Here is a 26,923-nt window from a genome sequence, read left to right as displayed (position 1 = left end):
CCCGTGTAAAAGGCCCTAAACGCGACGAGGAAAGGGATGGTGAGAAGGGGTAGAAGAAAAAAAAAAAATTATTTTTTTTTTTTTCTTTCTCAGAGGACGAAAGGTGAGGCGGATCACAACGCCGAACAAGCTCCTTCTCACAGCCAGCCGCCTAGAGAGGGCGATTGCATCGGTCGTTCGGAAGGAGGTGAGGCAAAGCAGATCATCCACGGGAGGTTTGCTCCAGTCAACAGGACCTTGAAGGTGAAGGTAAGACAAGGGTCTGGGTTGTAGCACAGCAGCAGGTCTTAAGGAGGCGGGGAGTGCTGTCTAGGACCAGGCAGTGGGGACGGCTTTCGGTTTCGTAACTCCCTTGTCGGAGAAATATTTCGACCTTCAGCGGCAGACAACAGCTAAGCAGTCAGTTATGGAATGGTGAAGGAGGAGAAGAAAGGGAAAAAAAAGAAAAAAAAAAAAAGGCATGTGGATTGAACCTGATGTCGTACGAGGAAAGGGAGTAGTTATATCATCCGCCGTTTTGACAGCGGCTTTTTGCTCTCTTGGGCGACGCTCGCCGTCGAAGCAAAGAATGATTCTGACACGGCCCGTCGATCGCTCTCGAGCTGGGAGCTCAGGTTAGGTCATAAGCGCGACTGGAGAGAAAGGGTCACAGCTCTGAAACTCGTGAACTCTAAAACAGCGGCAGAGATATCAGCAATCTGGACGATCATTGGACGAGAATCGACCATTTCCCACAAGCTTGGTAGGGTTGAAGGGGGAGCTCGGCCAAATCAAAGCGAGCTGCAGATTATTGAACCGGGACAGGCAGACTGGGAGTTGAAGGTACCTCACCTATCACAGGATCCAAGGTCTGATCGAGAGTGCATGAAGACACTCCGTCAAATTTCTACCCAGGCCAATGAAGAATCGTCACTGGTCGGCTTCACGAGTTAACAACTGGTTAGCCTCGAAAAAAAAAAGACTTGCCGGGTCGGATGCGAGGGGCCGAAGGAGAGAGCTGAAGAGAGCAAACACAAACCTTAACCACCCCAGCGCACAACAACTGAACTGCACTCAATGCACCTTTTCAGCTGCTCGCTCGCGCCCAGTTATCGGCAGCTCGGCTACCACTCGTTCACCGGTACCAAGCCATTCCCGCGCATTTTCGTCTCAGGATGATCTTCTCATCTCACTTCAACGCTGTCCTGGCTTGTCCAAGACGGGAAAAAGAAAGACTAGAAGCTAAATGTTAGGGTTGCAATTGGCCGCCATTAATCCGGGGAGCTTCCACGGCCCTGGTTTCCGCCTTTCTTCTCCTTACCTTTTTTTTTCCCCCCTCTCTCTCTTCGGGATAGAGATCAGGACGGATGGGCGTGCATAATGGCCCAATATTCCCTTTCATGATCATTAAATTGTCTTTCAGAGGGGAATTGCGCAACAATTCGCACCTATAGGCGTCGAAGCAGAGCCTTATGGGCGTCCTCTTTTCTTGTAATCATATGCAGGAGCTTTTCGGGCCGAGAAATCATGCTTCGAAGCCCTTGAGGCGGCATAAGCCACTGATGACGTCCCCTTTCGACCGAATGGACTAAAGGGCCGACTGCTTGCAATAATACCTCAAAGAATATCACTATCTCATGAGGTCTCTAGTGGTTAAGGTTCCCAGAGCATGTACTAGGACTGTCTGACAATGTCGAGGTAACTGGCCATGGCATGTAGGTTGGTTTAAACCACTCACTTTGAATGCGTATCAAAACATATCGGGAGATTTATCGTGACCTTGAGACGAGGATCTCAGAAAATATCACCTCCATATGTGTCTACAGGTATTTAGTACGGAGAGGAAGATAAGGTATCCATGAAGTATGTTGACTTAGCAGGGCGGTGAACCGGCCACGCCTGTCTGGTAAATATACAGCATGCAAGACTGACCTACAAGTTCCTCAAAACACTGTAGAGAATGGGCGCGAATATGCATGTGTGCAGGGTGAAATACTCTCCACGGCCTCATTTCCAACTACCAATTTGCCAACCCACCTTGTATCTCTAGTGACCTTGGAATACATAGGGCCATAGTTATATATAAATCTAGATTTGTCGGTGCCGATCACAGAGTCAGGCATGGAATACCTATGTAGTTGCGGTTCGTGTCACCGAATTAACCATCCCGCGCCAGATAATCGTGGTGGACCCGGTTCTTCCGTCACGCTCCATGTATGCCCGTGCGGGCAGATCAGGGCGGGGAACCTCATTGTGGCACTGATGCCGGTAGCCATTCTGCTGGGTTAGAGTCATGACATGGCGCCCTAGCGTCTCGTCATCTTTATTCAAAGTCGTCAATCTGGTTTGTTCCATTTACATATTTTGATCCGACCAAAGAATTTTGTCCATCAGGACCATAGTCCCTTAGTGCCCCGAAGATCCAAGGGAAGACCAGTTCGTTCACATCTTCTGCCCATAGGAAATCAAGATGCTCATAGTGAGGAATCGACGTCGCAACGGTGTGGTTGGGAAGTTCTTTCAACATTACGCTAATGTCAACCAAGCTATCGCTGCCACCGTATACCAACACAATTGGCGTTCGGATATTCTTCGTCGGGAATTTTGCAGGCTTGTAATATCGCGCCACTCCGCCAATATTCAGGGTCGGCCCGACGTCGTCATCGTACATTTGGAAGCTCCTGTTGCGGATAATCTGGAACCAATGGACGACAGATTTCGTGCTTGTGTAAGAGTATAAGTGAGGATAAGCTGCCAATTTCTGAGCAAGACTGATATTTGTCCCTCTCCAATTGAAAAGCAACGAAAGGGACATATCGATAATCCTCACGAATATCGGCGGGTATAGTATCGCTTGCCACATTGTCGCCGAGCTCAAGATGCTTCGACGTCCAAACGCAAGAAACAGGACATCGGGAGAAGCCTTAATCAGTGAATCGACAACACCATTGTGGAGCCCAGCTGGAGACATTGCAGGTGCCAGGCCGATGAATACGTTAACCTTCTGGTTTAAACCAGGGTGAATCGAGAGCGTCGCAAAGGCCTGGGCTGTTCCTTGCGAAAAGCCGACGTAAGAGAGGGAGGTTTGTGATGTGACCGACAAGATATAGTCAATGCTGTCCGGGATGTCATGGAACGCAAATTGGTCCATCGAGAAGTTCCAGAACGCAGTTGACGATGGGGAGTGAGTCGTGGACTTCTTGGAGTACTTGTTCCCGCGGTTATTGCCCAACCACACATCATAACCCTGCTCAACCAAACGAAACGGAAGGCATCTCTCCTCGTCCGTCAGACACACCCAAACTTCGCTGTTCATCAAAAGCCCATGGTGTAGATACACCACTCGTTTCTGTATGCTTCCTTCGCCACTATTTACTTTGGTGCCTCTTTCAGATTTTCGACAGGATATCCTGTGCAAGCCAAGCAAATATCCGTCTCCAGTTTGAACAATATGCTCCTCGGCTTCATACCCGAATAGGACACACAGATCGACAAAGTCAGGGGCTTTTGCTATCGACACGGAAACTTCTTGCTGATTCGCCAGGACCTGCGGTGTAGAGAAGATATTGAATAGCCGCTTGGACTGTCTGTAAAAGAAGCTAATGATGGGCGCAGCTAGCAGACTCATTAGGAGACTTCTCCATGAAGTGTAGTTCGACGCAATAGGAGCTATCGGAGCCATGCATGCTTACGCAGTGAGGAAGTTATAAGATGTAGGAACCCTTCAAGAAAAATAAATATCAACGACCCAAAGAGCGCAAGGTATTCATTCCTAGATTAGGAACAAATATTCTGTCAGTGAAATCCACTTGCCGCCTTGAAACGACGCAGACAAAGGCGCTGTCCGAGTGACTCCGTCATGTGGGATATGGAGTAGGACATACCAGAATAACCTGCCAAGAACAGGAACGCGAGGCATTGTGATGCTGACGGGAATTATTATACATTAAGCCGACTACAACTCCAAAGCAAAACCCCCAATCCCAAAAAGACATGAAGAAAGGAAACTGGGCACCGGAAGCGTGCGATGTCGTCCTGCTTCAAGCCAACCCCCAGCTCAAGTCGAGACGCAACCTCAAGAGAAGCTGCACCTGCGCCAGGGGAGGCGCGCAAACTGACTTAGTTAACTAGCTCCGCTGACGTCATTTTGCTTATATAATCATGAATCCTTTGATTATATAATAAGCACGTGAATTGAAGAGATTGGCCAATCAGAGACACGCCGACGCTGAGGCATATCTCCTCGAGCGTTCACGGACCCGAGCGGGCTTCAAATTGCGACAGAGAGGTCGGAGCGAGCCAAGCACAAGACTTTCATTGGATACACTTTAAAGATGCCGAGTTCCTGCAAAGATATCCGTACGCCTAAGCCATCACCCAAGCCCAGATGGTAAAACTTGCATGCTAATACCGCACATCCAGGACTGGCCTTAGCCCAATGCCTGCAAGAGTCGGACTGCATCATGGTCCAGCGCAACACCCCCCGTGAATGTCTGCGCGAACCGCATCTTGACCAACTCCCCGTGAAGTGCCAACAGCTCCGAAAGGGTCTCAGTGAATGCAAGTACGTCACACATCACCCCCTGCGCGCGCGCAGCAACTTTCTTCCAGCCCCGTGTGCTAACTGATATTTCGTCCAACTTTAGACGTGGAATGGTCGATATGCGCAAACGCTTCCGAGGCAATGCGCCTGTTTCACTTACGAAAGAAACCGATACAGACACGGGTGAAGTCGTGGAAAAGAGAACCCCCGTTCCCCAACTATATGCCGGAAAACCCGCCGTTCAATCTATAAAGCAGACAAGCGGCGACGAGGCACAGATGGATCCGGAGAAGACAAGGGGATTATGATGATAAAGAAGGGGATTTCTGTGTGGGACGAAGAAAATCTAATTGCATAATGGCGTTTTTTCGTGTTTTGATGGTAGATCTATTTGAAAGGCGTTGGGGTTGGGGCATTCGGGCATAGTGCTCTGCAAGAACCCTTAGTTTCTGATGTGATATGCCGTGACATAACTTGTATATACCTGTACGATTAGAGTATATTCCTCTCTTGCTCTTTGGTTTATTTGCCCTTGAGGGACAGATAGGATGAACCCTCGAGGCTGACTTTTCTTTTTTTTTTGGTTAAAACAACGCCCTATAACATAAAATATACATCCAAGGAACCCAAGTTATACATGATAAATCCTTACAGCCCAACAAAAGTGTGTGATACCCCGATCTACTGCTTCTTCTTCACCGGATCTTCTTCCTTCGGCGGAGCCGAATAGAGCCATGCCATAACAAAGGCCAAGAATCCACCAACAACCGACCACAATCCAGCAATCCAGACCCAACCACCAGTAATTTCCCAGCTGCGCGGCCACTCATCGTGTGCAAAGTGTCTCACTGTAACTTCGTGTCTCTCAACCACATTGGTGAGGAAAGGACGTTTATAATTAATTCGGAAAGAGAAGATGCCATGTTGATCAGGAAGAATAAAAGAGGTCCCGTAAACTGCACCGCTCTCTGTCTCATAGACAGGCTTGAGATTCAATCGGTGAAAAGGCGAAAGCATTGCAAATTCAAGCTGCAGGGCATCGTTTTCAGGTACCTTGAAGGGAACCCAATGGTCGTAGTCGTACTCGGAGAGTTCGATGTTGAAGGTCTGCAGCAATCAGTATTATTGATAACTCGTAACAGGTTAGGTATAGGGGAACATACCACATTATTTTTGATCCGATACATAGTCGGGCTAGAATCATTCAGAAGAGCGGGACTTGTGGTGGCCGTTTCGCTTAGATAGTGCTGTATTTTTCGCATTCTGACGACACCAATTTCCTTAAACGTCCAGGCCGTAAGCTGCTTCGCAAACTCCCTATTCGCCGTCTTACTTTCCTTTCCTTGCTTTGGTCCTTTAACGGTAGCTGAGAACCATTTATCTTGCAAGCTCTCAACCGAACCCAGAACGGTGACACGCGCAGAGTTTCTCGCTTGCATAGCGGAGACGAGAGCAATCTGCGATCCCATTGCAAAAGTATCTTCTACCGGCGCATCTATATCTTTGGCATCATACGAGTATGCCGTCTCCGGAGCTTGAAGGATAGGAGCAAGTAGAGGACTGGCGTTCCCGAGAAGCTGACCGGCAGATTTCGGAAATGCGATAATCCCATCACCAGCAAAATAGTTTTTCACCCCTGGGCGCAGTTTTCCAGGTTGGGAAATGAGTAGGGTGTCATGGAAATCGGCGGAGGACACTGTATCATAATTGAAATGGTCCGCGACTACGGGGGCCCGATCGGGAGAAAGGCTTATGTCGAGCTCGAGGAGGAGGGATGTTATGGAACTGGGAGTCGGCGAGCCTCCAGAAAGGGCGAGAATGATGTTTCCTTCGTCATTGACAAAGTCGAGGAGGGCCTTGGGCGTCAAAGCCGGCCCGAGTCCTAGACTTCATATTAGTTTCAAAGCGCGTTCGAATTGAAGAGGCCTTGAAACACTACCTTTGGATTTCGGGGGTAGGACCAAGAGGTGGTCATATGCCCTAACGCCATACTGGAAAAGCGAGAGCTTCTCGTCCTTTGGAGTTGTAAAGGTTATTGAGTAGCCCCGACCTAATTACGCACATCCGGGTTAGACCTGGTCAGACAGATATACCGCTCAGCAGCAGCAACCAAATACGCACTTTCAAGGTCAGCCCAAAATGTAGAATATAAGGGCTTTTCAGAAGACTCCTCCTGAATCACCAGTAATCGGCTGCCAGAGCTACTTAACGCTTGAACAGCTCCATAGTATATCCCAAGGACAAGCAAGGAAAGAAACCACCGCATACTGGCATTTAACCCGTGCGCGCGGGCAATGCAGAGGAGGAAAGACTAACGGGCAGATTTGCCAACTGCTCGGTGGCTCTCTTATCGTATGTTTGGCAATAACATGAATCCGGAGGTGACTGACTGAGTGTTGGGGCGTGGAATGAAGCTACGTGTTTGGAACCCAGTCCAACATGCCAAGACCCAGCAGCATCACATCCAGTCCCGTTGCGGGCACAACCCTTCATCACCACCATCGCTCCGAGACCTTAACCCGCCGAACGTCTCCTTGCCCTCAACACCCAATTGCTTTGTCTATCCGGCGATATACCCCCCGAATACACTCTTTCCCGACTCAATTGAGGCCTTCGAAATACCGCACATCCAGGTTGTAGCCATGTCCAAGCCAGTATTCTGGTCCACACCCCTCCGCTACATGCGCTGGGCAGCGAACGAGAGACCGGCTATCTTCTACTCCATCTTGATGGGCTCATTGGGTCCCGTCGCATTAGTTGCTTTACCTCCAATTAGACGATACTTTGGAGACGTTGATCCTGCTCCCGTGCCCATGAGTTATCCGAGTGCGTATTGCCTCTTCTTTTTCACCTTCACCTCAGAGCACATCACTTTAGCCTGAGAACCCTGGCACCCTTCGCCTTTTCCAATTTTTTTTCCAATTATCCGCCCGTTCCTCCGGAACTAGGCATTGTGCGCATCATAATTCAGAACAGTAGCAGGCTAACATTATCCCACTTGTCGCGCTCTAGTTCCCCCCGGCCCGAGAAAGATACCACAAGGTTACGACGACGAGTAACCGAAGCCTCATTGTACATTCCCCGCCGACCTTCCAAAAAAAATAAAATAAAATAAAATAAAATAAAATTACGATCACACTGGAGCTGCTACTGTAAGCTCTGTCTCTCAAATCTCGCAGTTACGGAATCCTACCCAATTATCGCTCATTCCGCTACGACAATCCCTTAATCCTTTCAGGGCCTTAAAATGCGCTACACCTTCGATACCACGAGCGCAAGGTGTGGTGTATCATTTCTTACAGACCTGGAAACAGGAAGAAACGGAAAAAGGGGGAATAAAAAGAGAATAAAATGCCCGCAGAGGAGTTTGATTCTTTTTTTTTTTTTTTTTTTTTTTTTTGGAAGCCCTCTCTTGCCTTTCCCTTTATGTTGTATCGCATGTATGTACATAAATGCATAACTGTTTCCTCTTTATTTTTATATCTATAGAGTTTAGCGAAATGTTCGACGACGCCATTCTCGCGCGCGGCGATGGCGAAATTTAAAAAAAAAAAAAAAAAAAAGGCCTAAAACATTTCATATCCGGTAAAAGGTGTAAAGGTCTGTCACGTTTTCGGAATTGGCGACTTGTCGCTGTGGGCATTAGCAGTAATGTGAGTCGAGCTACGTAACGTGCAGCCCAGAGAGTCGACGTGAACGGGGTACCATCGATCTGTACTCTGAGGTAGTTGGGTCTAGAGATGTCAATTGAAGCTCCCTCTGCAGCCGAGATTTTGCAAAACGCAGCATTCAAGAGATAGCATATGCTCTCAAATTCTATCAACGGACCTGGTTCCCAAGACGTTGAGCTGTCATCTTGGATACAAAAAGCATAAAGGTCATATTATCATTTTAACCTGTTTATGAACGCCTCTCATGCATTATCTAAGCATTAATAGCCTCGCCTTCTTTATGAAAACAGACAGCCTGGCTCCAAGATGCAGATTTCCCAAAGCAGAAGCGAGATAGGGAGGAGTCTTCGGTACAGATGTCCAGTCCAGCATGGAGGTAACAAAGGCAGTGATGCAACATGAATTTTTTAAAAGAGACAAAAGAAGAAAAAGAAGAAGGAAAGAAAAGAAAAAGAGAAAAAAGAAAACAGAACATAAAGCAGATATTAATCCCTGTACATTGCTTTCACATAAGAGCTTGGAACAACCAGGCAATTTTTTTTTTTTTTCAATAACATCACTGGAGGATCCAGGTTCATACACGAAGCCGCCTTTTTCCGCCAACACCCCCAAACCAGCCCGTAACGCGCCGAATCCAGGAACAAGTAATAGTAGTCCACGGGAAGAGATATGAATTAAGCTCCACTCCAATAGCGCGTCGAGAATCTGGCCTTCACTGTATCGTTGCGAATAAAGCAATGCACAGTTTTGACGTCGGTGGACGCCAATTTTTACACATTCTCATCTCAGTGAGGCCCGATCCATGACAATCAGTGTAGCACATGGATCTAAGAGATTCAAAGAGTGGGCCGCAAAGAAAAAACTAGTCATGCAGACTGCAAGGAGAGTGTAAAAATTCCACATTCTTTGGGGCTGTTCCATGAGGCCACTGTATAATGTGACCTTTTTATTTTTTTTTCTTTTTGAATTGGAGAACACAGAATAAGTTCAAATCCCATATTGGAACAGGTAACATATTAGCGGGGTCGGCGTTGAGGATCTCTCTCCCTTGCTTGCATTGGCCTGCTAACTGGGCCTCTAGGATCCGGATAAACGCTCTCAGGGGAATATCTTGGGTCCATCATCCGAGGGTCGGGAGCAGTGGTGGGCGGATAGCCCATACCCGTAGTGGGGACTGGTGCATAATCCGGGCCGTCATTCTCATATCCTTGGCCGGTATAACGGGGTGCGGCACGGCTATCAGCATAGGGGTAAGGATTGCCAGGATTCCCAGGAGCGTAGGTATAAGATGACTGCATCTCTGCAGTTGTGACAACTGGCATTGATGACTGTCCTTGAGCATATTGAGTTGGTGCAGGGGGATATGGTGCTGGATCTGACGAATAGCCTGAAGGTTGGTTGAATGACTGGCCATATCCAGGTCCGCTCGGCTGAGGAGGATAGGCACTCGGCGCTGAAGCATATACATCCATGTATGGTTGGGTTGTAGCGGGAGCATATGTTGCTTGCTGGCGGGATTCGTGAATAGCAGATGAATTGTAGGAAGCTGGAACCCCGTTAGGGCCTTGCGACAAGTTCGCATCATCATAGTAATTACCTCTAGGGTGACCTCTCTCGGCTCTACGAGATGTCTCCGCCTCCCATCGAGCAGAATCGGCCTTGAGATCGGCAATCATTTCCTACACAGGAGAAGATCGATGTTAGTGCGAACCTGGAACGCGGATATGCCAATCGACAACGGTAGGATAGGGATTTCAAAGGAGGAGGAGGAGCATACAGAAGTCAGGTTCCGATACGCACGAATAAAGTATCCTTGGCGCCCCTGCAACGAAATTGTCAGCTGTGGAAGAGCGCAACAAAGAGGCCAGCAGGATGGTTGATGGGCTCTGAGGATTGGGAAAGCGGACCTGGTGGACCCCAGGTTTAACCAGGGCATCATTTCCAAGATAGCGGCAAATGTCAGCCTGGATCACCTCGCGACTGATGCCGTCCTTTTCAATAAAATATTCATTTTGACGCTCTGAGTGTGCCATGATATGCTCTTGCTGGTAGGGAGTTGAATCTCAAAATATGACTGCTTGCTTTTAACGGATTAAACAAAATGAAATCCAGTGAGACCCTGAGGCAAAGAGGACGGACAAATCCACGTGCAAGTATTTTTTCCGCTTGGATGGCAAGTAAGGCCGCTGAAGGTCAGGTTTGTTTTTGAGGGCGAATAGAAAAATAAAAAATCACTTGGTCTGGTGAAAATCCCGGATGCAAGATATCGGATCCTTTTTTTATTCTTTTGCTTTTTTTATTTGCTTTTCTGTGGCTGATTGGCAGTGCGGGTAACAGTTCAACTGCTGCCGCGAAAGGAAACCAAGGATCTGAGGTATCTCAAGACGGGAGCAAGTGTATTTCCCAGAGGGAAAAACGATGGATCCAGGGAACAACAGGCTTTTCTAAGATCCGAAAGGGTAATGGTCCAGTCCAGGGAACGGATCAAGCGTGGTCCTTCGGTCAAACCAGGGTAACGGGGTGAGCAGTCGTCTCGCTAGAGGAGAGAGAACGGATATTATCAAGCTGGAGAAGGAGAGAGAAAAAGACGACAGAGTAATAAGCCCTAATAGCAACACTGGTTGTTCACTGCCTCCTCATAAAAGGGGCGAATCTGCTGTAGAGGCGTGTTTGTTTTGTATATGTATTTTTTTTTTCTTTTTTAAGGCGCGCCACGAGAAAAGAAGGATGTGAGAGGAGGGAGAGAGGGGAATGCAGAGCGTCGACAACGTATGAGGGAGAAGAGGGAGGAGCAGGGAAAAGGACAGGTGGTCAGACGTTCAGGTAGAGAAGATAGAGAGAGAGAGAGAGCGAGAAGAGAAGAGAAAGAGGAGGAAGAGGGAGAGAGAGAGGAAGGCCGGGTGCGCGAGCGCAGGGCGGTGGTTAAAGCGGGTTGGGGCAGGCGACGGCGCGGGGAGGGGCCAGCGATGGGGGCAGCAGGGCGGCGGGCGATTGGCTGGCGCGGGGGCTGCCTGGCTGGTGCCACGAAAGAGGAAGCCTAAGCGAAGCACGGACTCGCGCCAGCTTATGTCAGCCGAGTAGTTCGTGAGAGGCCAAAAGGGACAGAAGACGACGACGACGACAAAAGGCATTCCCCTCAGCAGCTGATGGGGACGACGTTATCAGGATCTTTCTCGCCACCCGATCAGCCTGCGAGCCAAACCGACGGCTGACGACCTACTTTTTGGGCCTTGTTCTCGATTGCATTCCTGGCGCGACCTGGCGGCCAATCCCGATGCGCCGGCTGCTTCACCCAATGCATTTTCCATTCCCATCAGGATCCAGGCACGGGGCACCTGTGATTTTCTACTGGCTACCTTTTCTTCCCTTTTTTTTTTAAAAAAAAAAAGAAAACCTTTGGATAAGGTCCTTGATACCCAACCGTTCATGCCCTGCCGCAGACCCAGCCCGGTATACGGTACTTTCTCTGGCTGTATGGGCCCTGCCTGCGGGGTGGATCAGCCTCTCCTGATGCCACCAGAAAGGATCTCTCGGGCAGGGGGACACACAGCGTCGGAAACTAGTTGCTTCTCACCCTTCTCACATGGATCTTTTCACTTTGTTCTGTCTGCTGAAAATCAAACCTGCAGTGTCGGTCGACTCCACGGGCCAATCAGGGGTTCGGAGTTGCGTGGTTGGGCAAGCGGCTCTGACGGTTAGGCACACATGCATTGGGCATCATCACTCTGCCCTTCTGCTTGTTTTTCAACCTCTTCTTTTCATTTATTTTTCTTAATAATTACAATTTTAATTTTTCCTTTTTTTTTTTTTTTTTTTTTTTTTTTTTGGTTTCAATCTTTCCATCGTCTTATACCCATGTCGATACGGGCCTAGGACGAATCTGTCTAACCACTGCGAGTTCTCGGCTGCTACGCTCTACAAGTAAAGCTCAATTCGTTTCTGACCACTGTTTGGGATCCAACGTTACGTCTGTGCCACCACAGGAAATACGCTCCCCCCTCTTTCTTTAGGTCATTGCAGATATCTGGTATTTAATTTCTGGCTCCATGATCTTTCGGGTTTCCACAGCCCATTGTACAGTTTGTGTCGGCTGCCAACCATCCAATTGCCCGTGTCGCGAAGGTTCTGTGCAGAGCTGGCATATATGCTATCAAGTAGAAATGCTCTTTGGGTACCCCCGGCGGAAATACATATTACGCATGACGCCACCTGTGGCAATCTAGTCTTACGGGATACTCTTTGAGAGGGGAGAGCAACAAAACTTGCCTCTTTCATCGTCATACATCCCGGCACTTTTGACCCGGTTCTTTGCCTGCAGATGGTTCATTGTATTAAGTTCTCTTCTCAATTATGCTTGCATCTGATTTACCCCATGGCATCCAGTCTCAACTGCGGAAAATAAAGGCGGTGGGGGCGATGGTTCCCAACATAAAACCGAAGAGCCTGGGCTGGGGATCACATTCTTCCTTTGCTTGCCTTGGAGTAATCTCATAAGCGCCCTCCTTCCATTCTATCAACTTTAAGGATCCTAAAGTTGGTCCGAGGGAAATGGAGGCGCACGTCAAACCGGTTGTCTGCTGTTTTACGCTGCAACACAACCTCTTGCGCATTAAGAGCTACAATATGGCCCCTGTCTCTCCTGTTTACACCGGTATCTGTCGGGAATACAAGGACTTCATCGCCCCTTTCCAATTTCAACGGATCAGCTGGATCAACAGTGCCTTCTGGTTCGGCAAAGTCTGCCCGGCTGAGCCCGTCTAGCGCTTCTTTGCCAGTCAAGGTTCGGGGCATGGGGGATGTGGACCTAGCTGCAGATAAGGCCTTCCGGAAACGAGAAACCCACGCAAAGGTTATGGGGTATGTTTGTTCTGATATCTGAGCGGGATCAAGGGCTCCTTTGAGCCCAATCATCCAGTCGAATACCCATACGCCTGCATGCAAACCCAGTCAATAATACTGACCGATACAAGGAAAACTGGTCGTACTCGCCTTGGATATCAGCAAGTGTAGGCTTTCCTGTCTTCAGGATCCAATCTCTGCCATCGGCGAGGAGAGTGGTCTCCATAATATCAAATGCCTGCTTGGCGTGGACCATTCCCTCTCCCCGCGGATTCGACTGAGAATCATTTGACAGAGGTTTTCTATTCGAGAACTCGAGGCGGTCTGCAATGAATTTAGGGTCCGAGGTGAGAGGAGTATTCATGGGTATCAGCTGGGCAGCCCTGCCAAACACTCCTCCATCCGTCGTCCATATGTCGATTAGCTTCTCGATCGCCTTCCCATCCCCATCGTCTGCACCTAATTTTCCAGCGGGGAACCGCTCCTCAAGCTTTTGTATGATCAGCCTGGAGTCACAGAAAATATCCTTTCCTATCATAAGCACCGGGATTCTCCGGTACTGGACGCCCAGAGCCGCAAGGTCTGGCCGGGGCATGATCGGTGGTTGTAGCTGGCAGTCATCTAATCAGAAGAACGGACACCAAGTATTCATTTGCATCCTCAAGAGAGTGAGGAGAGAAGGAGGAAGGGGGGACCATTGGCCTACACATTGCGAATATCTAATGCCGCGTAGATTTAAATACCTTAGTTACGTTGTTCAATCAGCTGGTCTCCGTTAATGATTTAACAGACGGAGGTCGGGGTCAACAAACCAGGCCACTCGCCGTGCGTATGGCGAGAAGGTGTAGTGGAACAAAACGATCTCAGGGTCCTGGGCCATGATAAGCGTGTTCAGTGCGGATTGAATCCCGACCTGTTCCGGATAATTAAGGATAAAGATAACTCATTGATTTTGAACAGAAAACGCAGGACGAAATGTAAATCCAGGCTGTTTTTGTAGCAGCACAGATCGATAGAAGAAAGGCTGATAGTTGATGGATGAAAGCAATCGTCCGATGGATCAGGGCCGCTACTCAGTAGTTACTCCATTCCAAGGGCCTCCCATGAAGGCGGAGAAGAGGCTGTTGCACTCTTGATTATTCTTCAACCGAGGCTGCTTTCGTTCACCCTTCTGATATCCTTCTCATACCGAGCGAATCAGGAGTGATCAGAATACGAGTCATTCACAGCGGATGACCGAAGCTTCCTCGGTCTGATTCTCATCGCGGCCTGCATGATGGATTGTCTTCGAGCTTTGAGATTCCTGGCAGGTTTTCTCTCCAGCAGAGCTGCTGCCGGTCATAATCTCGCGCAGCGAGAAACGAATCGGGCGTGGAGAAGCAGAGGATCGAGACGGACGAGGGCGGCCGCCGTGCGGCGTGCCGGATGCTTGGCGGGCGGCTTTTTTGGGTTCTGACGCAACAGGCTAGCGAGGTTACTTGACGGTGTTGCCTGAGAATTCGCAGAACTCTGGGGGAGAATTCGCATTCGATGCCCGCGGGAATTCATCATCAGACACTGAAATTTCTCACAGGCGGAAGCTGTGATATTCTGCTGGACCAGGTCTATGGCAGGCTGCAGCTATGCCCGCTCACTCGCGGCCAGCCTCCGATCTTCCCAGAGCATTATCTTTGCTGCTAACTCTCTGAGATCGCCGCCCCAAAACTTCTCGATCCGCGGCTGCTTTCGAGCTCCCAAAGCCAGCTTGCATCTGACCTCGCGATCTCGACTGCAGAACCTCTCTCTATTGGGCCTCCAACCGATCAAGTGCGAAAAGCACATCCATACCCAGCAGTTCCAGCCTTTCGTCCCCCCTCCACCCTCTTCTCTCGGAAAACCCACCGCCGCGAAAACCTACCGACGAACCCGCAAATGGCTCCGTCGCCTCTTCTACCTCAGTCTCTCCGTTGGCACCATATATGCCATTGACAGCTACTTCTACGCCTCATGCCTCACCCGCACCGCCCGCACATTCGCCCTCGGCATCTTGGTCGCTCTCGACTACAAGCTCAACTTCCGGCCCAACCCACCGCTCGCCTCGTCCATAGCCGCAGTGCACGCGCGCAACGCCGAGCGTCTATCCGAACTCCTCCGCACCAATGGCGGGTTATACCTGAAGATCGGCCAGGCTATCGCCATGCAATCGGCCATCTTGCCACCGGAATTCCAAAAGATGTTCTCGCGCATGTTCGACGATGCGCCCCAGAACGACTGGAAGGACGTGGCGCGCGTCATCGAGGAGGATTTTGGAAAGCCCGCTGAGGAGGTGTTTGGAGTATCGTTTTCGGGAGATCCGAGCCGTGGAGTTATGGAGAGGACGGCGAGGGCGAGTGCGAGCGTTGCACAGGTACACTGGGCGAAGTTGAGCGATGGCAGGGAGGTTGCTATCAAGATCCAGAAGAAGGAGATTGCGACGCAAGTTAAGTGGGATCTGTGGGCTTTCAAGTGAGTTGTTTTATTTATTTGAACTCCTTTTTTTTTCTTTTTTTTTCTTTTTCTTTTTTTTTCTTTTTCTTTTTTTAAATTATCTATAGCAAACCTGCGCCCGATGCAAATTTCCCACCCTGAGTGAAACCTCTCTAACCGTTTTGCAGGATTATTACATGGGTCTATAGTCGTGTTTTTGATATCCCGTTCTACAGCTTGGTACCTTTTGTCAGTGAGCGTCTTTTCTTGGAAACAGATTTTGAAAATGAGGCCGATAACGCTGAGCGAATGGCCAAGCTTGTCGCGGCCGAGCCGCGGCTCCGAAATAGAGTATACATTCCAAAGGTCTACCGCGAACTAAGTTCTAAGCGAGTCATGACTGCTGAATGGATAGAAGGTGTTCGACTTTGGGATAAAGATTCCATAACGAGACCTTGGCGGGGAGGTTGGCGACAAGGCAGCCCAGGATGCCATGGAACACCTCTGGATCTTCCCGGTGCGAAGTTGACACCTCGTCGGCCATCCTACAGTACTTCTACTCCTGAGAGATTAAAGCCAGGACGGGAGTACTGGAAAGGAAGAGCTCGCCGTGGTGGTTTGGGACTCTCACTTAACGAAGTGATGACGACAATGGTCGATCTGTTCTCCGCGCAAATGTTCCTTTGGGGTTGGCTTCATTGCGATCCTCATCCTGGCAACTGGTTCGTCCGCCGCCAGCCCAACGGCAAGGCCGAGCTTGTGCTCATAGATCACGGTCTCTACGTCCACATGGAGCCTAATTTCCGGCACCAATACGCACGTCTCTGGAAAGCACTATTGACTTTCGATAACAATAGTATTACCAAGATCGTCAACGATTGGGGCGTTAACAACGCTGACTTGTTTGCGTCCGCCACCCTTCTCCGGCCATACCAGGGCGGAGAAAGGACAACGTCAAAAGCACTCGAAGGTTTAAGCAAGAAGGACAGAGCCAAATTACAATATGAAATGCAGCAGGCGATGCGAAAAGCCGTTCGCGAAATTCTTGGCGACGAGACCAGATGGCCGCGCGAGCTCATCTTTATATCCCGAAACATGAGGATCGTGCAAGCAAACAATCAGTTCTTAGGCTCGCCAGTTAACCGGATCAAGATCACGGGCACATGGGCCTCCCGTGCCCTTGTCGAATCGGCCGACTTGCCGCTGTTAGAAAAGATAAAGAATTATGGTCGGCACATCGTGTTTAGATTTGTACTACTCAGCTCCGACATACTGTTCTACTGGTATCGGATTCGGCAGATGCTGGGCTGGGGAGGAGGAATGGAGGATGAGATCGAAGCTCAAATGCAACATATGGCAAGGGATATGGGAGTCGAGCTGAGCCAACCTATATTTGAGGGTTGAACAGCTCGCATGAGTCCCTCTTTGCTCTTTGTATAACTACTAATTTATCTCCACGCTTTGAGGAGGCTCTTCTGTATTTCTAACCTTTTCACATGTAAAATAGCAATGTAAAATAGGTCAAGGGTAGAGGTGATCTTGAAAATACTGCAAACGCGATCAGATCTATGATTTGCAAACTGTTGGCACTCTTCGGGGATTCCTTAGCCAAGCCTGCCCGGAACTTTAGGGATGCTTTTGGGCGCCTGGACAAGCCAAGCAAGACCGGGAGAGACTTATTTCGCCATGCACCCTGTATTCCCACAACATTCACCCGTCCCAAACCATTTCGCTTCCACAAACGCGTTGAAGCTAGATTGGGAGGATGAAGAATATGGAGAAACTTCCACAAACATGATATCACCGGACACAGGAGATAATGGCACCTTCAGTCTTGACTGGCCTCATTGACCCTTCCATACCCGCAGCCATCACGATGGACACCATATCTTCCTCCCCATTGCACACCCATTACATCTCACAGTTTACCCACCGCAACCTACAGCTCCTCCGGACATTCTCCCCTCGCACACCCCTCCGCGTGGTCGCCCACATCGACCTCGACGCCTTCTACGCCCAATGCGAAATGGTCCGACTCAACACTCCGCGCACCCAACCCCTCGCCGTCCAGCAATGGGAGTCCCTGATCGCCGTGAACTACGCCGCCCGGCCGTTTAACATATCGCGGATGATCACAGCGAAAGAGGCAAAGGCGAGATGTCCGCAGCTCATGACGGTGCACGTAGCCACGTTCAGGGAAGGCGAGGGCGGGAAATGGGCGTATAGAGAGGACGGTGATCATAATGTGGCGACAGATAAGGTTTCGCTGGATCCGTATAGGGCGGAGTCGAGGAAGATTTTGGGTACGATTAAGGATGGGTTGGTTGCGTGGGCGGAGAAGGTTGATCCGTGTGGACTTGGGGAACGGAGAACGGAGAGTGGAGGAAGTGTGAAAGAGAAAGAGAAGGATTGGACAAATATGGTGAGGATAGAGAAGGCGGGGATTGATGAGGTTTTTATTGATTTGTCGGCATTGGTGTGGGCGACTCTGCTAGAGAGGTATCCGATGTTGCAGGAGATGGAGGTCAAGAGGGAGATGAGTGAGCGCCTACCACGCCCACCTACTACGGCGCTAGATTGGGGAAAAGAGGATGAGCTGGTCGACTTAGATGAGGGAGAGACGGAAGAGGATGACCCGGATTGGGATGATGTGGTTATGCTCGTTGGAGCAGATATCGTCAGGTCAGTTCGTTTTATGATCCGGGAGCGCTTAGGTTACACGTGTTCTGCAGGAATTGCGCGGAATAAAATGATGGCCAAGCTAGGGAGCGCCTGCAATAAGCCCAATAAGCAGACAATTGTTCGAAATCGTGCCATACAGCAGTTCCTTGGTGGCTTCAAATTTACCAAAATCAGGATGTTGGGTGGCAAGTTAGGAAAGCAAATCGCTTCAACCTTTGAGACCGAACAGGTGGATGAATTATTGCGTGTTCCGCTGGAACAATTTAAAGCAAAGCTGGATGATGATACGGGGATGTGGTTATACGAACTTATTCGAGGGAATGACTGGAGTGAGGTCAATCCTCGAACCCAGATCAAATCAATGATATCGACGAAATCATTCCGTCCAGGGATCAACTCTTTGGAGCAGGCGGAGAAATGGCTACGAATATTCGCGGCTGAGATATATGGGCGGCTCGTTGAAGAAGGCGTCCTGGAGCATAAGCGCCGCCCGAAAGTTCTAACTATTCACCATCGGCATAGTGGGCACACAAAATCTCGCCAGGTTCCTATTCCGACGGGCATGGCCATCGACGAAGAACCACTGTTTGCTTTGGCTAAGGATTTGCTGAAGCAAGTTACCAACGAGGGCCATATGTGGCCCTGCATGAATTTAGCACTTACAGTGAGCGGATTTGAGGATGGAGTTTCTGGAAACCAAAGCCTCGACAGCTTTTTCACGCGCGCCACGGATACAGAGAGGAAAACGCCAGTATCCCTTCGTCGACACCTTGAAGGCGAGGACAATACGAGCGAGTCGCATCCGAGCAAGACATTGAAGCTCCACCATGATTTTGACCGATACTCTCCTCTGGACACAGGGATAGATGACGAAGGGACACATACCGCTGAAAGTCTTATGCTGGGTTCCAAAGGTGTTTTATCAACTGATAGTTCTCCCGAGCCGCAATTGGGGATGTTTCCATGCTCCAAATGTAGAAAGTTGATTCCTGAAGCTGGTTTCGATGAGCACGAAGACTGGCACTTTGCGAAAGACTTGCAATTGCAAGAAAGAAGGATGGTGCATTACAAAAATACGAACCGCGGTCTTGACAAGTCTAGAGGCAAGCGACAGACACGGTTAGCATTCGGGTGAATCTCAGCCGGCTCTGATGAGCTTGTCGATCCCACAGTATTGCCACACTGGTGCCTTGTAGAATTCGAAAGAAGTTCCCTGTCTGTTCAAGCTATTCCGGTTGAAGCTGAATCGTACATCTATTTGGAGACTAACGGTGGGAATCACTAGGACCAGCCGCCAACAGGGCTCCAGTCTAGCAGGCCAACCTGTTCAAAAGACTGGCTCCAGAACAAGTCAGTCCTTGTCCGCTTCTACATTCGATTGTCGAGAATGTGGACCTCTGGGGAGTGAGCCCCTGTCGGCGTTGTCTCGTGTCTGGTTCTGTTGTATCAAAAATAATACACGTATGGTATATACAAGGTTGCTGGAAGGTCCCATGCATATGATGAAAGCTTGGCAACAGTTTGATCTGGCAATCTGCTACTGTGCCCATTCCGGCTTCTTCTCTTCAACGTTCATTGAGTTACACTGGAAGAGACAAAACATTTTCAGGAGCTTCTGCAGAGGCAAGCAGGAGAGCCAGAATCCACAGTACAGTACTTGTTCTACTCAAACAAACCCTTCCCACTTGCCATTCATGTCTGATTCCGTAGATTTCAGGCTAATATCTCACGACAAATGCTAGGTTTGCCGGTGCCACTTCATCCGACAATGACGAACAGCGTCTTCGACCTTGATACCACCTCTCAGGCACAGACGCTTGTTCCATGGGATGAAAGCCTATATGACGCCCCCACCCCAGGGCATTTTGGTGGCACGCAGTCAACCCAATATTCCTTCAGTCCCTCCCCGCACCCTACCTTGCAGGGACCAGATCAGCTCGGCTTTCTCCCATTGGCTGGATGGGACCAGGAGGACGAATACGAAGAGAATCCGCCAAGATATATTTGCTACACAATCGCGTGGAAAATCGTACTCAACCGTAAATCTGTGTGCAGAGATACTGAGCAGGACTTGGTTGTTACACCTAGCGATTACTGGACGGAGATTCTGAAGCCAAAGATGGAAAGTTCGTTACACGTGAAAAGGCGTAATCAGCGTGTTCGATCGGATGGTACAGACATTGTTGTATCTGTAAATGATCGTTCACAGAATAACCTTGAAAAGCACTATAACTCTACGAACATTGACTGGACACCGGTGGAGAGGCAGCTCCGGAGGTGGAGCAATCTGCTTCGCATGGGCAAGAAACTTAGAGTCGTCATTTCCTTCAACTATGAGCGTGATGATAGTGGCGAAATGACTATGGGAAGACAGGTCGACAAAAGAAGCCGGGTATCAGCGACTAGAAGGATGCTTACCGAACGTGACGCACAAATTGATGCTGAAGAAAACAGCACTGGACGGCCATCGGACTGGAGGTTTGTCTATGAGCGTATGCGATGTGAGGCGCGCTCATGCCAGTCTTCTTGGTGCTGGGAAGACCCCAGTGACAAACAGCATTACAAACTAAAGTCCTCTCATCTGGCACGGCTTGTTGAGTATGTCAACGATGGCGGTACTCTAGAGGGTCATGATGACGTCCCTGGTGGCATCCGTCGGGACCTGTATCGGGAGAATCGACACCAGGCAGATAAGAGGTATAAATATGCCAGTAGCTTGCCTGAGACAGGAGTGCCATACCCTCCAATCAGCATCAATGTTTTGCCAGCACAGACATCGAGTGCGTCTGTGGCTACGTCACTCAAACCTTCAGCTTCTAACGAGCGTCTGGTGATACCAGGACTGCGAGATATAGCTGTGAGGGATTACTGCAAGTGGCTGGAATAGAAGGTGAATGACGAGACATACAAAGCTGATTTCAGAAAAGCATGCGACGTAACACTGGCACATCATCTCGACCTTGAGCTGGTTTCGGAGGACCAAAACCCTGAATTCTTTATTGAACAGGGGGTGAAAAGGGGAACTGCCCGACGGTTCGTTCGGGACATCCGCGAATGGGTTGCACATGTGGGCACAGATATGCCGCAGAGAGAATACCATCAGGATAGAGTAGACGACTAAGTATGGCTGGCTATACATCATCCTAATTGGAATTTGCTGTATTGAAAGCTCTGCGCATGGAGAGATTTTGTAGCGCCGCTAGGCAATTATATTACCTTCTGTTGGAGGTCAGCCTTGGTGTGCCAAGACTTCTCCCTAATCCGGCCTAGCTCACCACGTGTTCCACAGTAGCTAGGCCGTGCAAACAGGGCAAACAGATCGGGGCAGCGCTGGCCTTGGCGCATGTAAGCCGCGCGAGTCCGCGTTGGTATTCGGCCAACCCTGGCCTCCAACCCAATCTCAGACCACCAGCTTCAGTCAAAGAGCTCCACAATATTGATGCGCAAACCCATCGACAATGGGTTCCTGGATTTTTCAGAGCCCTTTTCCTTAACTTCGCCACAAAATAAGGCAGCAAGTGGCATTCTCAATAAGCTGATTGAGGATTATGGCGCAGAAAAACCGGGACGGAGGGGTTACATGCCCGCGATGCTAATCAACGCAACATTCGAGCATGTGCATGCGCAATCCAAGGATGCCTTCCTGAACTTCTTCATTTTGTATATTCACGAACATCTGGATGGGAATACTGTCGAGCCTGATATCTCTCTTGCGTTAGCTTATCTCGATGGGTTCTCCTCGTTTGATACAGACAAGAAAAACGAAGTTCGGAGCGCTGTCGAGCTTTTTGCCAACTACATGGTTGATAATTTTTTTACTCCACGTAAGTTCATTATAGTACATATCATTTATGGCTGATAAAACTGGTTAACTCAACCTGTTCAGTCAGGGCTTCGTCGGTGAAGACACCTCAGCCGACACCCGTTTCACTCTCCTCAATGCAGGCGTCCGCACCAACAGGTATAACGCAGCGCGTGTCTATCCTCCGACAGAGTTGTCTTATCCGCGACCATCATCGTTGTGTCGTCACCCATCGGTTTGATAGGAAAGAAGCCCAGCGGCGAATAAAGCAAGATGGGATTGAGAGCAAAGATGATGACGGAGAACTTCTTCGAAACGAATCTGATGACTTCGAGTATCTAGAAGTTGCTCACATACTTCCTCATTCGCTAAACTCTATGGCGTCAGGAAATACAGAATTGGTATGGACATCCTATTATAAGAGCACACTCGGCCCTACTGACATTGACTCCTAGAGTGACTCGAAGAAGAACGTAATCCAAATCTTGTCTATGTTCGAACCCGGAATCACTCACCTTATTGAGGGCCAAGATATTGACAGTCCAAAAAATGCCCTGACGTTAACCCATCACTATCATCGGCTACTCGGTGAATTTGAAATATATTTCGAGCCTATAGAAGGGGTGTACAACCGGTACATAATTAGATCGACAGAAAGGGACCCTATTCTTCGTGATCGATTACTTCCCATTACTCGTACGCTTACCCTTAGCCCGAGCCGTACTATCGATCCCCCTTCCCCTCGACTACTCAAAGTTCACCGTGCGATTGCTCTTATTCTCAAACTCAGTGGCGCAGGGGAGTACATAGAGAATATCCTTCGAGATATGGAAGATGTCAAGGTGGAAGAAGACGGGTCAACAAATTTAGGACGTCTGTTGAGCCTACGACTTGGTGGTTGGTTGAGGACATTGCCTGTCTTCTGACGGTTGGCCAAGGCAGTCTTGCTGGTAAATAGGATAGGTAGCAGTTAATTGTATTATTGTAAAGCGTGCAGCTGTCAACCGATTTAATTCCGAGTAGGGAAACACCTGCCAAGGTAAGGAATGCCGAAGACTTATGAGAAAATCCACAACATCGCGATAGATATTATGTTTATATATAACTTGATGCCACAGGTCTTGTCATAATCAAAGATAATAAAAGTATCCTATTCAAAACCGCACTGCTCAATTGATATCCCAGCACTTCGAAAGTGGCCTGCGGCACTCTCTTTTTTTGCTCCAACAACATCAATACATTGCTGAAGGAAAACGCTGAAACCCTGGTCAGGATTCTCCTCATATAATGACCAGTTCTTCTTGATATAAGCTTTCAACTCAGCAAAGAATTCCTCTATTGGGTTCAGATCAGGTGAGTAGGGTGGCAAATATAGTAGTTTCACTCCTGCATCAAAGCACATCTGCTTTATTCTAGCTGAGTGGTGAAATGATGCATTATCCATCACAAGAACAGGGTTTGGTTCTGGCCACTGTCCACAGTGCTGGAGCAGCTGCCCAATAAAATCTTTAAAGAAAGCTGCATCAGTTGAACCAGTAAAGACATAAGAAAGAAGAATGTCATTCTGGATATAGACAGACAGTATCTGATAATGTTGGCCCCTGTAGAATCTTGACACTTGAATTGGTGTCATGCCCAATGAAGATTAACCACTGTGCCTAAATCCTATCTGATTATCATATCCAGATTCATCAATGTAGACCAGATGATATGAACTAAATTTGGACAGTCTATACAGATAGAAATTGTGTAGATCAGGGTTCTGCTCTTTTGCTCTCTGTTGAGCTTTCTTTTTGGTCCAATTTGCGCGATGATGCTAGCTGTTGATATTAATATATCAAATTTGTCCTGAAGGAAGACAACCATCTCATTAATATAGAGGCTGGGTTTTTCAATGAGATGATCACAAAGGGTGTCAAGCATCAGAGATGTAATACTTCTAGACTGGCCAGCATGAATTAGAGGCGGACTGGTGCTGCTAAACAACATAGATTTCTTCAAATATGCGTGATAGTACGCTCGCTACAACCAGCAGCCTTGGCCATCTGTGATGTAGTTAACGATTTATTGAGAATCATATGACAAATGAATTCGCGCTTCCATGGTTGAAGATTCGGTGCCATTTTGCTATGAATTGATCTGTTTACGACGTCTGGCATATTGCGGCCAACCGCCTTCCTCAAGGACAACATGGCGTGTATGATTCCTGATACACATACAATACAGTAGACTCAGTAACGTATTGGTTCTATGCCATACAATTCAGTCCTACCAAATACACTCTAACCAATCTTGGATAGGTCCCACACCCAAGCTCTTGGCACTTAGGGTGCGAGAAGAAGTCACTATATTCTCATCATGGAAGCCAATTTCGAGCGCCACTGCAAGATCACCTATTTTGTGCCGGCTTTTCGTGTCGCTTCGCTTTTCTAGATTCTGTGAAGGTCCTTTGCGGTTCATTCCTGGCCTCTTTGCCATCCTTACCATTCTTTCTCGTTGACTCCAATCTTTTCACTTCTGTGTGGATTAACTGTTGCTTGTTTTGAATTCCCTACTCACTCACCTATGCTTGGTTAAAGGGGCTGGTCCATTTTGGTTCCAAATACCAAGCATCCCATGTTGGTTTTGGGTTTCGGACCACGGTATCTCATAGCCTTTGCCCCCGAGCTTCCCATTGTTTACATATCATTCAACTGTGGGGGACTTCCGGACGTAATGGCTCGACGTGGTCGCGGACGAGCATCTGAGGAAGATTTCTACGAAGAAGAGCAGCGGTATTACCGTCATCCAGGAAAGGATACTCCGGGGGACCGCCAGAAACACGTCATCGAGGAAGATGTAGAATTTCGCCGGCGGCCTACCAACGCACGATCTCGTGAAATGGATAAAAATGCGTTTAATGGACATATGGGGAGCTCGAGCGAAGGGCCTTCGGTGCTTCAACGACGTGTCAGTGGTGAATGTGTGCATGCGCCCCGAGAAATAGATAGAGAGTTTGACGAAACCCGCATATCGTACCCCCGTGAAAGGGCACGGAAATACCCGATTGGATGATCGCATCATTCACAGGAGAGTAAAATCGAGACCTCGCAGGCCCGCTCTGCGACATGAAGATGAAGTCATGATACGTGAACGAGAATATGATAGCGATCACTTCTCCAGGCGTCCGAGAAGAAGGCCAGCGGGCCATTCTCACGACATAGATGTCGAGATAGACCATGGGGAGCATAAGGATGAAGTCTTTTACCGTAGTAGATCTACGGAACGGCAGAGGCCGAAGACAGATGAGGGAGAGGGTATTTTCATCGCCACAGAAGATAAACGAGGTGGTCGAGGGAGACGATCAGAAAGAGGCGATGTCATCATCAGAAGGCGCATTGATAGATCGTTTTCCCCAGAGCCGTCCATAGAGTTAACCCGGTCTATTCACGCTCCGCCAATCCATCAAGACATCGTAACGCATCACAGACATATTGACCATGGTAAGAGAAAAATTTCTTTCTTTTTTTCTTTCTTTCTTTCTTTTTTTTTTTTTTTTTTTTTTTTTTTTTTTTTTTTTTTTCTTTTGGATTTGATCATTTCGGTTAATGAGATGGTAGGCTATGAAAATGCTGCTCCCACGGTGCGCCCTCTACAATCGTCGAAGAAAAAGGAGCTCGATGAAATTGATATTCGAGAAAGGTTTGTTCTAAATGATGATTAAATTTCGACATTGGATCTATTAGCTAATATTGTTAACCCTTAGGCATAATCATGGTTTCGACAACTCGGAGGTCATCCATCGCCGAGAATATGATTATGAGCCATCTCTATCCCAACGAAGTCGAAATGAAAGAGATGAAGTGATGTTACCGCACTCGAAGAACCGTAGAGCTGGTCAAGATTGTGAGCGGGATGTCCTAGTCATTCGTGACCGTGAAAACGCTCAAGACCATCGTGAGAGGGCCGACATTATGACGGAAGCCGACTATTATTATCGTCACCACACCGCTGGTGCAACCATTGGTGAAGCATACAATGGAGCAACAAAGGATTGGAGCATGATAGATGTACCTCCCGGGACCAAAAGAGTAACTCTGGACGGCGTGGGAGGTGCAAGCCAAGAAATCATATGGCAGCGATATAACGGCGCTCGAAGATCAAAATTCAGTGCTGACGGAGAAGAGTATGACGCCGATTTCGAGAGGCCAAACGTTGGCAAGCGCTATATGGGGGTCAAGAACAAGAAGGATAGGCTTTGGACAGAGATAACGAAGGATTTGGTTGCCAAAAAGGCAATTGAGAAGGCAGGCTATGACTACGAAGAGACGGAAGATTTCTACTACGTCTTTTCTTATTTACGATATGTAGGTTTCAAGACAATCCGTCCATTTTATTAATGATATTAGCTTCAATGATTTGGTCTATCCATACTAACGACCCATAGGATGACGTTGCCCACCTTGTTCGAATCTCAGAAGATTGTAGACGTGCTCAGCGTGAACGGATTCGAGATTTCCAAACCGAGCGTGGTGTGAAATCTCAACCACTAGCTCTCCCGGCCACCACTCAACATCCGACAACAGTGCTGGTGGATCGAACAACAAGGGAAGTAGAGGAGGAATTCTACTCGGACGATGACGTGATAACCGGGCCTGGTCGGAGAGGTTACCAGGGCCGTAGGTGGTGAACCGGTATGTTCTTGCAAGGACATATTGCCCATTCTCCGTACATAGGACCGTATGTATGTACTACAAATGGGCGGCTATGTTTCGATCTTCTGGGACCATCTGCTCCCGATGAGGGATGTTGGATTATGACGACTTCGCAATTCTTTTCGCATATTTGGTTGTCACACACTTGCTGCTTGTTATATGATACTTTTCAGGCTTTACGTCGGATGATTCACTGTGGTGACGGTTAATATTCTTTGGCGCTATGATACCTTCTGGCCTTCCTATAATATGACATTACCTGTGATAA

At 48.6% G+C, this 26,923-nt stretch overlaps 10 protein-coding genes across 10 annotated transcripts; 6 read left to right on the top strand and 4 right to left on the bottom strand.

Moving 5' to 3' along the window:
* Nucleotides 1-36: 36 nt before the first annotated feature.
* CIMG_06721 (uncharacterized protein) lies at nt 37-933 on the top strand (the record flags this gene model as incomplete). Its single annotated transcript, XM_001242824.2, has 4 exons — nt 37-39; nt 94-249; nt 314-399; nt 501-933. The coding sequence occupies 4 exons, from the start codon at nt 37-39 to the stop codon at nt 931-933; spliced, it is 678 nt and encodes a 225-aa protein (XP_001242825.2).
* An 880-nt stretch (nt 934-1,813) lies between these two features.
* On the bottom strand, nt 1,814-4,033 carry CIMG_06720 (triglyceride lipase-cholesterol esterase). Its single transcript, XM_001242823.2, has 3 exons — nt 3,864-4,033; nt 3,672-3,751; nt 1,814-3,594 (listed from the first exon to the last, which is right to left on the bottom strand). The coding sequence occupies exons 1-3, from the start codon at nt 3,896-3,898 to the stop codon at nt 2,303-2,305; spliced, it is 1,407 nt and encodes a 468-aa protein (XP_001242824.1). The 5' UTR covers nt 3,899-4,033; the 3' UTR covers nt 1,814-2,302.
* A 201-nt stretch (nt 4,034-4,234) lies between these two features.
* CIMG_06719 (cytochrome c oxidase assembly protein) lies at nt 4,235-5,047 on the top strand. Its single transcript, XM_001242822.2, has 3 exons — nt 4,235-4,338; nt 4,402-4,543; nt 4,626-5,047. Exons 1-3 carry the CDS (start codon nt 4,314-4,316, stop codon nt 4,828-4,830), a joined length of 372 nt encoding a protein of 123 aa, XP_001242823.1. The 5' UTR covers nt 4,235-4,313; the 3' UTR covers nt 4,831-5,047.
* Nucleotides 5,048-5,077: 30 nt separating this feature from the next.
* Nucleotides 5,078-6,860, bottom strand: CIMG_06718 (dolichyl-di-phosphooligosaccharide-protein glycotransferase). Its single transcript, XM_001242821.2, has 4 exons — nt 6,644-6,860; nt 6,462-6,572; nt 5,686-6,404; nt 5,078-5,629 (listed from the first exon to the last, which is right to left on the bottom strand). Exons 1-4 carry the CDS (start codon nt 6,786-6,788, stop codon nt 5,204-5,206), a joined length of 1,401 nt encoding a protein of 466 aa, XP_001242822.1. The 5' UTR covers nt 6,789-6,860; the 3' UTR covers nt 5,078-5,203.
* Nucleotides 6,861-7,032: 172 nt separating this feature from the next.
* CIMG_06717 (NADH-ubiquinone oxidoreductase 9.5 kDa subunit) lies at nt 7,033-8,066 on the top strand. The gene is made up of 2 exons (XM_001242820.2): nt 7,033-7,348; nt 7,535-8,066. The coding sequence occupies exons 1-2, from the start codon at nt 7,165-7,167 to the stop codon at nt 7,579-7,581; spliced, it is 231 nt and encodes a 76-aa protein (XP_001242821.1). The 5' UTR covers nt 7,033-7,164; the 3' UTR covers nt 7,582-8,066.
* A 661-nt stretch (nt 8,067-8,727) lies between these two features.
* CIMG_06716 (transcription factor RfeG) lies at nt 8,728-10,990 on the bottom strand. The gene is made up of 3 exons (XM_001242819.2): nt 10,101-10,990; nt 9,971-10,015; nt 8,728-9,872 (listed from the first exon to the last, which is right to left on the bottom strand). Exons 1-3 carry the CDS (start codon nt 10,224-10,226, stop codon nt 9,210-9,212), a joined length of 834 nt encoding a protein of 277 aa, XP_001242820.1. The 5' UTR covers nt 10,227-10,990; the 3' UTR covers nt 8,728-9,209.
* Nucleotides 10,991-12,145: 1,155 nt separating this feature from the next.
* On the bottom strand, nt 12,146-14,215 carry CIMG_06715 (uncharacterized protein). Its single transcript, XM_001242818.2, has 4 exons — nt 13,845-14,215; nt 13,739-13,775; nt 13,183-13,642; nt 12,146-13,124 (listed from the first exon to the last, which is right to left on the bottom strand). The coding sequence occupies exons 1-4, from the start codon at nt 13,910-13,912 to the stop codon at nt 12,682-12,684; spliced, it is 1,008 nt and encodes a 335-aa protein (XP_001242819.2). The 5' UTR covers nt 13,913-14,215; the 3' UTR covers nt 12,146-12,681.
* A 264-nt stretch (nt 14,216-14,479) lies between these two features.
* On the top strand, nt 14,480-17,049 carry CIMG_06714 (Atypical/ABC1 protein kinase). The gene is made up of 2 exons (XM_001242817.2): nt 14,480-15,516; nt 15,666-17,049. The coding sequence occupies exons 1-2, from the start codon at nt 14,639-14,641 to the stop codon at nt 16,879-16,881; spliced, it is 2,094 nt and encodes a 697-aa protein (XP_001242818.1). The 5' UTR covers nt 14,480-14,638; the 3' UTR covers nt 16,882-17,049.
* Nucleotides 17,050-17,142: 93 nt separating this feature from the next.
* Nucleotides 17,143-19,587, top strand: CIMG_11809 (sister chromatid cohesion protein). The gene has a single exon (XM_001242816.2). The coding sequence runs from the start codon at nt 17,297-17,299 to the stop codon at nt 19,292-19,294; it is 1,998 nt and encodes a 665-aa protein (XP_001242817.2). The 5' UTR covers nt 17,143-17,296; the 3' UTR covers nt 19,295-19,587.
* A 5,089-nt stretch (nt 19,588-24,676) lies between these two features.
* CIMG_06712 (uncharacterized protein) lies at nt 24,677-26,630 on the top strand (the record flags this gene model as incomplete). Its single annotated transcript, XM_001242815.2, has 5 exons — nt 24,677-24,910; nt 24,948-25,443; nt 25,561-25,642; nt 25,707-26,307; nt 26,388-26,630. 5 exons carry the CDS (start codon nt 24,677-24,679, stop codon nt 26,628-26,630), a joined length of 1,656 nt encoding a protein of 551 aa, XP_001242816.2.
* Nucleotides 26,631-26,923: the final 293 nt, after the last annotated feature.

Source organism: Coccidioides immitis (genome assembly GCF_000149335.2).
Source record: "Coccidioides immitis RS genomic scaffold supercont3.2, whole genome shotgun sequence".
Taxonomy (NCBI): domain Eukaryota; kingdom Fungi; phylum Ascomycota; class Eurotiomycetes; order Onygenales; family Onygenaceae; genus Coccidioides; species Coccidioides immitis.
The sequence above is the reverse complement of the archived record's forward strand: the minus strand, read 5'-3'. Positions and strand labels throughout refer to the sequence as shown.